The sequence below is a fragment of the Dipodomys spectabilis genome, unplaced genomic scaffold (genome assembly GCF_019054845.1).
Source record: "Dipodomys spectabilis isolate Male_0828 unplaced genomic scaffold, ASM1905484v1 ptg000002l, whole genome shotgun sequence".
Taxonomy (NCBI): domain Eukaryota; kingdom Metazoa; phylum Chordata; class Mammalia; order Rodentia; family Heteromyidae; genus Dipodomys; species Dipodomys spectabilis.
The window spans coordinates 15,010,273-15,022,875 of record NW_024870679.1 but is presented as its reverse complement, the minus strand read 5'-3'; the positions used below and the strand labels follow the sequence as shown (position 1 = coordinate 15,022,875).

At 37.3% G+C, this 12,603-nt stretch overlaps 1 protein-coding gene across 2 annotated transcripts in view; it reads left to right on the top strand.

Moving 5' to 3' along the window:
* Abcd3 (ATP binding cassette subfamily D member 3) overlaps positions 1–12,603 on the top strand; it is a 61,949-nt gene that overhangs the window by 43,002 nt on the left and 6,344 nt on the right. Inside the window, exons 9-20 of one of the 2 annotated variants that reach the window (XM_042676723.1) lie at positions 2–144; positions 1,440–1,509; positions 3,630–3,699; positions 4,244–4,341; positions 4,426–4,517; positions 5,473–5,564; positions 5,651–5,723; positions 7,030–7,093; positions 9,238–9,315; positions 9,414–9,479; positions 9,561–9,650; positions 10,645–10,764. In XM_042676723.1, the coding sequence (XP_042532657.1) occupies positions 2–144; positions 1,440–1,509; positions 3,630–3,699; positions 4,244–4,341; positions 4,426–4,517; positions 5,473–5,564; positions 5,651–5,723; positions 7,030–7,093; positions 9,238–9,315; positions 9,414–9,479; positions 9,561–9,650; positions 10,645–10,764 (1,056 nt within the window). The remainder of the gene's footprint in view (position 1; positions 145–1,439; positions 1,510–3,629; positions 3,700–4,243; positions 4,342–4,425; positions 4,518–5,472; positions 5,565–5,650; positions 5,724–7,029; positions 7,094–9,237; positions 9,316–9,413; positions 9,480–9,560; positions 9,651–10,644; positions 10,765–12,603) is intronic. The other variant, XM_042676731.1, reaches the window with a different exon arrangement.

Sequence of the window (12,603 nt, the reverse complement as noted above, 5' to 3'; positions counted from 1 at the left end):
GGGCCCAGCAAGTATGATGGCCTACTTGCTTGTTTCTGGGCTATTCCTAACTCGACTTAGAAGACCCATTGGTAAGATGACAATAACTGAGCAAAAGTATGAAGGTGAATATAGATACGTTAATTCCCGGCTCATCACTAACAGGTAGGGAGAAATATATTAAGCTATACAGAAATTTATTTTTATGGTTATTGATGTCATTTATATTGACTCTAAATAGTTGAATAAACAAAATAGCATATGTATTTACTTGTTTTGAAAAGTCATATTATGGGACTAGCATGGCTATGGTAGAGTGCCAGCTATGAGAAAGAAAAGCAAGGGTATGAATAGGTCCTTGGTTCAATCCTTGTGATGCCTGTTGAACTATGGAATTTTCATAGCTTGGAATTTTACTATTTGTGATTCTGATACCTGGGTTCTTTTACCACTCTCTCAAGGAAACTATGAACACAGGATAAATGTGATGCATCCTTATGGAAAGTTAATTTTACTTGAAGGAATTGCTTGTATAATGGAAGAAATAAACGTTCATTTTGGAGTAGAATATAAACCTTACATTAATTTCTAAGGGAAAGAAAAGACTTGGGAGAGTCATGGTATTTACTGAATGCTGTTTAAACAGCAATATCTGGACTTCCATGTGCATATTTACTTCACTGGCCTGTAAGAGGAATTTTACTGGGGCAGTTTACATCATACTTGCATAGTGCAAAGATAGGAAACTTTAGAGTCAAATAGACTGAGAATTTTAGCTTCTTGACTTGTTTCCTATGGGGCTTTAACATTTACTTACTGAATCTTGCTTTATCTGTTAGATGCTCTTGTTTTTGACTTGAGATCCTGTAGTCCTTGTGGTCCTACTCATACTAGCTCAACAAAAGGGGAGTAGTTTCAAGGATGTGTGGTGTCAAAAATAAGAATGGTTCTGTCTCATCAAGGCCTTCTGAGAGCTGACACTTATAAAGCCACAGAGATTTAGCTTGCTTTTTTGTTTTCTAAAAGCTGAATATCAAGGCCCTGCTACCTGTCTTTTTCTGTCTTCCCCCCCTCCCCCTTATCTTGTGACTTATAGTCTGTAATGTGTGTTATAGCCCTGTCTTCCCATATATCAGGATATTGACTTTCTTTGACTTACTTCACATATGTGAGGGTTAGGAGGATTAGCTCATCAAAGCTTTCCTAGCTGAGCTTCTTGTGGCAAAGGCTGTAGAGCTGTGTATGATCCAGCCAGATGTGTGTGTGTGTGCTCCTGTGTGCCATGAGTTCAGCTAGGTTCTGGATCCCAGGCACAGCCCCTGGGTTGAGATGGCACCAGAAGAGTTCTTAGTTGCTTCATTTAAAACCAAGTATTTATTTATTGAAGATTGCATTTTAATTATCTTTCAGTGTTCCCTAACATTGAAATTAATTGCTGAATTATTTTAACTTTTTAATAGTGAAGAAATTGCCTTTTACAATGGGAATAAAAGAGAAAAGCAGACAATCCACACAGTCTTTCGAAAACTGGTAAGATAACAGAACTGAGTTCATGTGTATTTCCATAAGTATAACTATTTATTTGGTATATGTTGTGTATATATACGTATCTTAAAGATAGGTAGTTTAAATGGTTATCAAAATGTTTGTAATGTATTTTAAATGAAAAGTAGAAATTACATTCATTAAAATCTTCAGTAGTTGTAAAATGAGTCTTACTAATGATAAATTTAGTTTGTTCTTATTGAAATCATGAAAGTGCAAGGAAGATTATTGGGGAAACAGGAATCAGCAAACTATTTTTAAGGGACCAGACAAGATGCATAGCGTTTTAGGCTTTTCAGATTATGTAGCCTCTGTTACATCAATTCAGCTCCCCTACTCAAAGGTAGCCATATACAACACATAAGTGAATGAGTATAGCTGCATTCTAATAAAACTTTAATCATAAAAACAAGTAACATCATATTTGGGTTGTTTACTGACCTTCCATTTGGAATATAAATATTTTTGCTTATGAAAGCTGTATTTCAGTTTTTATTTACTTGAGTACTTGGAAAATTTTAATCCAAGTAATTTTATTCATTATGCGCTCAGTAGATATTGATGGCCTCTTGGGTACTTAGTGGGTACAGCCATTAGTGCTGATGATAATTAGGCAGGTGAGTGAGTATGACAGATTGTCTTGCCTTCATGAAGTTAAGATTTTAGGGAAAGTGTGTGAAATTATTTCAGATTACTTAGAAAAGTTAAATAAGGTATTTTAAGTTATTTCAGAAGTAGAATTTCCATCTAACCATATTTAACATTTCTGAATTTGTAGAGTGCTTACTGATAAACTGTATGGAAGGCTCTTTTCCAGAAAGGAATATGCCAACTGGCTTCCTTCGTCTCTTCCTGTGGATTTTCAGCCCACATGTTAATATTTCATTGAGGCTTTACCTTTTTTATTAGCTTACTTGAAATGGCCTGGAACAGTTCCTTCCAGTCTAATATTCTAGTTTCATAAAAGCATATATTGTAGTTTATGTTGTATTTTGTTGGTTATTGTCTTTCTAGAATGCAAACTCCGTGAAACTCCGTGATCTCAGACACTTGTTCTATTCTCCTTATTGCTATGTATCTCCAGCATGGAATCCAGTGTCTGACACATACTATTCCCTGAAAAAATATTCCAACCATTGTTCTAGAATCACAGGGGGTATGAGAGTAAGCTAAGCTATTTTAGTGCAAGAAACAGTTGTTGTGTAAGCAAGTGGATGTTCTGTGTAATTTCAGATGGTAATACTCTGGCCAGAATGAATCAGAGTAAAGGGATAGAGAATGATGGGGCCTGTCTGCTGGCTAGTTAGTTAGAATGGCTAAGAGACTCCTTCTTGATTAAGTTACATTTTATCAGAACCCACAGGAAGTGAGGGAGTCACAAACTGTCAATGTCTAGGAAGAAAGCATCACTGTCATCTCCAGTAAGAGGAAAGCCTTAGAACAGGGATATGTTTGAAAGGAATGTAGAGCCAGCGGCAGGTCACATAGCACCTTAAATAATCTGGTAGATGGACAACTTGAAAACACTGAGACTGTAAAATAAAATGAATTTATAAATTGGTAATTATGAGATAACTGTGATCCTCTTGATCTCAGTCCCCCAGATAACTCACATCAAAGCTGTAGACTCAGGTTGTGTGACATGGCTGTGTTTGCCTTAGCACTCTCTCACATTGTGTGTCACCTAACTCTTAGGGAAAGCACAGGCCAGGTGTCTTCACCAAAGCAAAGTATTGAGTGCCAGTTTGGACTAATGTCTACCCAAATTAGCTCATCCTTCCATTTTCTGTGCTTTGGTTGTTGACAAGTTTGGGGTTATATGTGTGTAACGGTATTGCATATACAAACATTGTTACATGCAAGGGAAACAGCATTATTAAAGTTATATGTTTTCCATTTTGTTTGCGTAAAACATTTTTAATGAAGTGTTTGGCACCTGCTCTGTGGTTAGCATTGTGTTTTAGGAAGTGTGGTGTACAATATAATGAAGAATCATAGGCACCTAGTAAATGTTCATTGAATAAATGAATGCTATGGTTTGCTTGTCTTGATAAAGTAGTTTTTAAAATAAAAATGTATTTATAAAACTTTTGTTTTTCTGCCAGGTGGAGCATCTACATAATTTCATTTTCTTTCGATTTTCTATGGGCTTCATTGATAGCATAATTGCCAAATGTAAGTGTATTTTGAAAGAGATGTTATACTAAAGTGTGTGAAAAAGTGGGATAATGATAATCCTTACAAAAAAAGTTTTGTTAGTGCTGGGGTCCTTGCACTTGTCAGGTGGGCGCGCTTCTACTGAGGTGTGTCGAGCCTCTGCTCACTCCTTTTTTTTGCACTGGCTACTTTGAGACTCGTGTTTTGCTTGACAAGAACCTTGACCATTATCCACTTATGTATCTTCCCATTGTTGCTGGGATGACACTTGTGGCATGCGCTGCCGTGCCCAGATTCTTCTCTTGAAAAGGAGTCTTACAAACTTTTCTTTACCCAAGCAGGCCTGGAATTGCAATCCTCCTGCTCCCAACCTCCCATGTAGTTAGAATGACAGAGGTGCACCACTGTTCCCAGCTTGATTGGGAAGGGGTGTCACAAGGTTTTTTTTGCCCAAGTTGTCCTCCAACCATGACCCTCCTGATTTCAGGTCTCTCAGTTAACTAAAAATACATGTGTGGACCATTGGTGTCTGGTGTACATTCTGACTCTCTATTTGTTTCAGACATTGCCACTGTGGTCGGATACCTAGTTGTCAGTCGTCCTTTCCTAGATTTATCTCATCCTCGACATCTTAAAAGTACACATTCAGAGCTTCTGGAGGTAAAGTGGTAATATTGAAATGAAGCCTTATTTTTGATTTTTTAAAAAACTGTAAACGAAACCTAACATTCATTTTTATTTAAGGATTACTACCAAAGTGGAAGAATGCTTTTGCGAATGTCTCAGGCTCTGGGTCGAATAGTTTTGGCTGGACGTGAAATGACTAGATTGGCTGGGTAAGATTAGTAATAATGAACAGGTGAAGAAAAAACTTCAAAAAACATTGTGCTTAATGAGTTAAGATGAAAGGGGTAATCTTTCCTATTCCAAGAAGTTGATTTGATTAGAAATGAAGACTTTTCTGTGATTCTGACTTTCTATTGTTCCTGAATTTGTAGGTGCAATTGTAGATATAGTAATAAAATTGTTCTTTGATTGGAATAGGCTTAAATACTTTATAATTTCAAACAATATAAGAGACATAGTGTTAAATTAAAAAACAAAACAAAACACCATGATGTAAAAATTGCCATAAATTTTCAGCTTACCTGAGGAAATTTGAACTTAGAGCTGTGATAGTTTCTTAGTTCTTTCTCTTTATTCCTCTTTCCTGCTGTGACAAGTATGCCTTTACTTACACACACACACATACACACACACACACACAATCTTATTTTGCTTCCTCTTGTTTTGATTTCATTATTTCTTCAGTGATTTCTGTCTAACATTAAAAGCTCCTGTCCTCCTTTTCATAAGAAAGAGAGGATGTCTCCCTTTCTTCCCTGTTTGCATTTGGCATACTTCTAATACATTCTTTCTTCTGCTAGAAAGGCCAACCTTACACGTGACTGTATAGTTTGCTCCTGTAGGAGCTCAAGTTCCATACTTCCTGGATTCGAAAAATGCACTGGCATTTTTTTTTTTTTTGTAGTACTCACTTCCTTAAGTTCTAGCAGCAAGAATTACCGCCCCTCCTATCCTCTCAGTGAATTATTGTGAAACCTCTTCCCTTTCCCCACGTTTCTGTTCCCTGCCAAAACATAACGTGTGTATTGCTAGTCTCAGGTTGATGAAGCTTCCTCATAGTAGTTCACTGAAACTAAATTATATATGAAACTTGAGTTACGCTTAAGTGAAGATGGAATAATAGTTTGATTGTGGTTTTCTTTCTTTTTTTTTTTTTTGAACTAGTTTTACTGCTCGGATTACAGAATTAATGCAGGTACTGACAGATTTAAATCATGGCAGATATGAACGCACAATGGTCTCACAGCAGGAGAAGGGTAAATATGAATATCATAGTTTGAGATCGCAATTTTAAGTTGTTGCTGACACAATGTGATGCTTTAATTCTTATTTTCCATTTTAGGTTCAGAAGGAGCACAGCTCAGTCCCTTGATACCTGGTGCTGGAGAAATCATCAACCTCGATAACATTATAAAGTATGTACAGAAAAACCTTGAGTGTATAAGTATTTGTTACACTTCACAGTAACCCTTCTCCATTTATTCATCTGAATTTAAAGTCAGCTTCTTAAAAAATAGTTTGCTGTATCATTGGCATAAAATGGCATATATTTAAGGTATATAATATTGTATTTTGATGCTTATATTATGATCACCATACCCCAGCTAATTAATTACCATTCATCTCTACATAGTTACCATTCATGTGTGAATGTATGTGTATTTGGTGAGAATTTAAGATCTGTCTTTAGCAAAGAGCAAGTTTCTCTCCCTATGCTGTACATTAGACCTCTAGAATTCACTTAGTTTGCATTATTACCAAAACTTCATACCATTTGACAAATGTCACCCTTGTGTACCCCTCTCTGAGCCTCTACCAACTACTCCCACACTGTCATACTCTCTGCTGTGAATTTGGCTTTTATAGATTCCACATATAAATAAGATTATGCAGTTTATTTTTGTATCTGGCTTATTTTCCTTCTGGTATGCTTTCCACCACCCATATCAACAAATACTATATAAGGCTAAATGATATTCCATATATATGTATGTGTTTCTTCACACATACAATGTATTCTTTATCTTTTCACCAAGCGAAGGACATGGAGGTACTTTCAGGGTCTTAGAGCGGTGAATAATTTTGCAATGAACCTGAGCGTGTACATACCACTTTGAAATAATTATTTTCTTGGGTCATATGCTAGTTACATTTGTAATTAAAAAGAATTAACATATATTAATTGTACAAAGGTTTCATTGTGATATTTCCATCCATGTATATGTATAATGCATTTTGATTATATTCATCCTCTGTTACTTGGTCTCATTCCATTCTCCCTGCTTTTTTAAACAATTGTTCACCCTATTCAATTTTTTTTGTCTTTCCTTTTTTGGTACTGGGGATTGAACCCAGGACATCACACTTGGTAGGCAAGTGCTTTGCCACTGAGCTACATCCTAGCCTACTGTTTAATATTTTGAGGAACCTAGGTACTGTTTTCCCATAATGTTTTGATTTATACCTTAACAACTATGTATAAAGATTATCTTTTGTCTGCATCTTGTCAACACTATCTTTTTTATGTTTGATAATTGAGAGAGATGACATTTGTTGAGTTGTGTTTTTCAAGTGATTAGAGATGGTGATAACCTTTTCATGTGCCACAAGTATTTATTAGGGCATTGGCAATTTTTTAATTGGACTATTTATTATTTTGATAAGAGTTTCATTTGTTATATGTTTTTAAATTATCCTCTTCTTTATCCATTTTCTCTGTAGGTTTGATCATGTTCTTTTAGCAACACCAAATGGTGATGTCTTGATCCGAGATCTTAACTTTGAAGTAGGTTTTTTTTCTTTTTAAAAAAATTGTTATTATAAAGGTGATACACAGGGTTACAGTTGCATAAGTCAGATAATGAGTACCTTTCTTTTTGGACAATACCACCTTTTAAATAATCTTCAAGCTATAAGTCAAACCTGTTTTCTGAAATAGTTAAATTAATTTTAAGGTTAACTTAGTTGCCATATTCACAGAACTAAATTTTTGGATCACCTTAAAAAAAAATGTTTCTCTCTTTTTTTTCTTTTTGGTTGGTTGTGGGGCTTGAACTCTAGGCTTACAAGCTGTCCGAGCTCTTCAGCTCAAGGCAAATGCTCTGTAACTTGAGCTACAGCACTATTTCTGGTTTTCTGGTGGTTTATTGGAGATAAGAGTCTCATGGAGGGCTGGGGAGGTGGCTCAGTGGTAGAGTGCTTGCCTTGCGTATATGAGGCCCTGGGTTCCATTCCTCACCACCACATAAGGAGAACAAAGCCGAAGTGGTGCCATGGCTCAAGTGGTAGAGCTCTAGCCTTGAGCTGAAGAGCTCAGGGACAGCACCAGGCCTGGAGTGCAGCTCCCACGACAGACCCCCCCAAAAAAAAGTCTCACAGAGTTTTCTGCCCAGGCTGGCTTTGAACCAAGATCCTCAGATCTCAGACTCCCGTGTAGCCAGGACTACAGGCGTGAGCCACTGGCGCCCAGCTAAATCTGTTTTTTTTTTTTTTTTTTTTTTAATTGCTTGTACTTTAAAATTTCAAGTACTACTACAGTATCAGAAGAAAATTTTTTTTTGCCAGTCCTGGAATTGGAATTCAGGGCCAGGACACTATCTCTGATCTTTTCTTGCTCAAGGCTAGCACTCTACCACTTGAGCCACACCTCCACTTCTGTCTTTTTTGTGGTTAATTAGAGGTAAGAGTCTCATGGACTTAACTGCCTATACTGGCTTTGAACTGCAGTCCTCAGATAGCAGCTTCCTGAGTAGCTAGGATTATAGATATGAGCCACTAGTGCCCAGCTACAGAAATTTCTTTTGCAAATGAAGTTTGCAAAAAAGCCATAGAAAATATATTTAGTTGTAATTTCCAGTATATAATAAATATTTAAACATGCAAATATAATTTTAATATATTTAAATTTAAAAAGAAACTTATTTTTATTCAAATTCTCCTACATAGCATAGACTTTTACTACTGAAACAAAACATGGAGTCTTACAACTGATAAACCTACTGAAGAGCAGAGCAGTACAGTAGCACTGAAAACAAGTGAGTCTTTCAGGTCAAGTGAATGACACCAAGTTAGTATGTTTTCTTAATGAGATGTGGGAATGACAGACCACACTAAGAAGGAAAGGCAACTCATAAGTGGTTTTATGTGGTTCAATTTTAAGACTCTTCAAGATGTTAGGATTGGTGGTTAGGTTATGTATGTTATGACGTTATAAGTGGTTCAGAGCTGGAAGTTGTGAAAATTAGTGACAGATTCTTATCAGGCAACCTCTCCATAGTTGCAGATACTATATCTTTACAACTTTCTATGGTGATGGAAATGTTCTGTGTATGTATGGTCTAATTCAGTAGGAAGTTATGAAAATGTGGCTAGTATAGTTGAGGAGCTAGTACATATGTTTACTTGCTAACACTGACATTCAGTGCAATATTGTCCAAAAGAGCAAAATTATATGATGTAAATATGTGACCAGAGGTCAGTGTTCAACTAAATTTGGGTACAGTCTTACTGTGAGCACACTTGCATGGCATTGCAAGAATGGGGCAGGCACAGAATATGCTTGCCTGGGAGATTGGGATACACGGTTGAGTAGATGCACACCACTCAGTACTATGGTTTATGTATAAATGCTGTTTAAATAAAAAAGATGATAGAGAATCACATTGTTTTTATGAACTCAGTGGCTTAAAAAAAAAAAGATTCACAAGCTTTTTGTATTCTGATTCAGATTAAGTTGAATGGTATAACAGTGACTATTGGAAGTAAGCAGAAGTTAAAGACCCCTCACCAAATCCCTCCCCCCATCTATCTGGCTAGTAACACCACGTATACAGATAGGATATAAAGCTTATAATTAGCAGCCAGCCATTTGATTCTAAGGAAATGTTGGTGTGTATATGTTCATTCATTCATCGATGAATTTTCTTTCAGGTTCGGTCTGGGGCCAATGTTCTAATTTGTGGTCCCAATGGCTGTGGAAAGAGCTCACTCTTCCGTGTTCTTGGTGAAGTATGTGTGACCTGCTCTCCAAAATTTTGACTTATTTTGTAATACTGTTACTATAGTGTGAATTTCACAATTCCTTCTTCCTTCCTTGTCTTTTGTAGTTATGGCCTCTTTTTGGAGGACGTCTTACTAAACCTGAGAGAGGAAAGCTATTTTATGTCCCTCAGGTAAGACCTTGTTGAAGTTGGTTTGTAATTTTTTATCTTTCTTTAAATTTACTTCACTGACTTTTTCTGTGCCACATTCAGAGACCTTACATGACCCTTGGAACTCTGCGAGACCAAGTGATATATCCAGATGGAAGGGAAGATCAGAAGAAGAAGGGGATATCTGACCAGGTAAGGGACCCTCATGTCCTAGACTAATGAAAACATCCTAGTTCTGATTCTTTGTCTGCATATCAGTATTTAAATGCCAGGTAGTTTGTCTAAACTTTCAAAGCTGTGGGAAGAAATCAGCAATTTGTTTATATCACTTGATTTGTATTTATCTGTCTGTACACTATTTGTTGTTTTCTATGTTATTTTGTAATTCTTAGATTTGAAGCACATGATCTTGTGCTTCTTACATAGCTCTGTACCACTTGAGTCCTGCCTTCTTACCCTTTTTGCCTTTTTTTTATTCAGTACCAGAGTTTGAACGTAGGGCCTTGTATTTGTCTGGCTGACTCTCTTATCACTTAATCATGCCTCCAGCCCCAGATTTTTGCTGATTATTTTGGAGATAGAGTTTTGGACTTTTCTGCCCATATCAGCTTCGAAACATAGTCCTTGAGATCTCAGCCTCATGAATAGCTAGTAGTAAGTTGGTACCTGGCTGCATTGTTTTTTTTATGAGATAGAGTAGCCCTTTATGGTCTCCTGGCCTGGACTATAATCCTCTTGTTTGTGTTTTCTTGTGTAGCTTTCCTTGGGTAGCTTTCCTGAAAACTGTGTTTTCCTATGTTGCACAAGACTTTGCCTAGCCATTAGTTGAGATGTAGTCAAACGTTTTTTTCCCAGTTTGCCTAGAACTGCAGTCCTCAAATTGTTGCCTCCCATATAGGTAGGATTATAGGCTTGAGTCTCCATACCTGCCTAATTTCCTAAATCCTTTGATTATGCACAGTGATGTTATTCTTTCTCAACCACTAGACATGCTTTTGTCAAGCTTAGCATAAATAGGAATTGAAAAGTTCAGGGCTAGCCTTGTGCCCCATTCCTTGCTAAAGAGTACCTCTTCTAAGTGGTATTGGCAATTGAATTACTAAAAATCTTGTTTAAAAATATAAAGCAAAACAGAGAACATTGGTTTATGACAAGTCTGATTTTGTCTTGCCTCATTTGCTGGAAGGTGCTGAAGGAGTACTTGGACAATGTGCAGTTGGGTCACATCCTGGAGCGGGAGGGCGGCTGGGACAGCGTCCAGGACTGGATGGACGTACTCAGTGGGGGAGAAAAACAGAGAATGGCCGTGAGTATCTCTGGAGACTAGCAGGTGCAACTGCTTGCTTTACTAAAGTCCTGTTATAAAGCTGACCTGTTTAGACCTTTTGATTGCTCAAGACACAGATTTTACTTTTTATTTCCTAACATAGCCATAATGGCTATGTTAGGAAATATTAATAATTTAAACAGTGAATCAAGTGTTAGAAATGTTTAACTTGAATGTCCACTTGGAATTCTAAAAACATCATTAATAATGAATGTTGCCACACTTGCGAAGGAAAAGCTGTAGAAACAGTCCATTTTTCTGAAGGTTAAACGGGGTCTCTGGCACAATGGCCCTCATATATGCAGCCGGCCCAGTCAGGTGCCGCCTCTCAAGTATCTTTTCCCTGCTCTCTGCAGAAGTGAAGGTTAGAAAGCATGCACACCTCTATTCCTTGTTCTTTCCTTTCCATCCATTGCTATGTGTATCTTTGTTTTAAGGTATAGTATCTACCACTTAAAGTTATTTGAAATTTAAAAACTTTCTTAACATAAAGAAGTATATAACAATTCAACGTATTCCTAACCAAAAATATGTACTAAACACTACCTGTAAAGAATAATACTTAGAACCTCTGTTGAGGCACTTTAAAAGAGTCACTTTTGAACTGTGTGTACCATAGTACATGCAGGGGGTTTTCCCTTTGCTGTTAGCCTGATGGTAATTAGGAAACACTTGAAATCAAAGGAAAAAGGCTGTGCCCATCATCTTTTGGCTGTGTTCTACTGTGTTGCTTCCTAGTCCCTGATCTTGTATGTTGTTTCCCAAACTATCATTTCTCATGTTGTGAAATGAGATTAATCTATTGTGGAGAATGAATATTGAACAAGAAGGAGGGAAATATTTTCTGTATCCAAAATGGAAATTGGACCAAAGGAGCAAGCCTTTGAAACAGTTGGATGTTTCTAGAGCCAGTTTCTAGAATCATATTGCAGAAATAACTGCAAGCCAGTAAAACAAATCTAAAAACATTTAAACATTAAGTTTCAATATGACTTAAAAGAAAGTGGAGAGATAATTCACAGGTAGACACGGTGGTTACACAGAAGAGAAAAAGTAAATGTACTTAAATCATCAGTTCTGTATGAGGACTGAAGGTATAGATGGAGTCATTATTTGAAGGGAAGAATTCATAAATGTGCCTAGAGAAGAAAAAAGAAGAGCCAATTAGTTTAATTAAATGTCAGTTATTTTTTGAGAGCTTAATACATGATAGACAATATGCCACATAGTTGCCCAAGTGATCTCCCTTAATCTTACAGCAGTCCTATTTAATAAGCATGAGTGCCCAACTCAAACTAACTCAGCCTTGCCTGTTAATCCTGGTGAACATGGTTTATCAAGGCCAGGCAGCACGTTGGTATTGGCGTGGGTTCCCCTCCTTACTTACAGCCTTTGTGTATTGTGCAGCCAGGTGGCTGACAGCACAGAGGAGAGAGAGAGGAGACAAAGGCCTGTCTCTTGGGATGTGCACATCTGTCCATTAGCGTGGTGAAAGTGAAGGTCTGCAGATTCAGGGAATGTGGAAGGGAGAGGAGAAAGTAGGGGCAGGAGGAGAGGAAAGAGTACAGGAGGGAGGAGAGGCCTCTGGAATGCCTCTAGTATCCATTTCTCCTCATTGGCCCTGCACTGGTTTGTCCTCCACTCTCTTTAACTGCCTGTGCAGGACACATCATCTTCATGGGAAGGGCTGTGTCTCCATCTGTTTGAGAAAATGATGACAAAAATGGGAAAGGAGTAAGGAGCAGCGACGGCCTTGAACAGGTCTGACATATGCCTGCATCTGGTGCTGTGTTGTAGCAGTTGGGAGGACATGCTGCT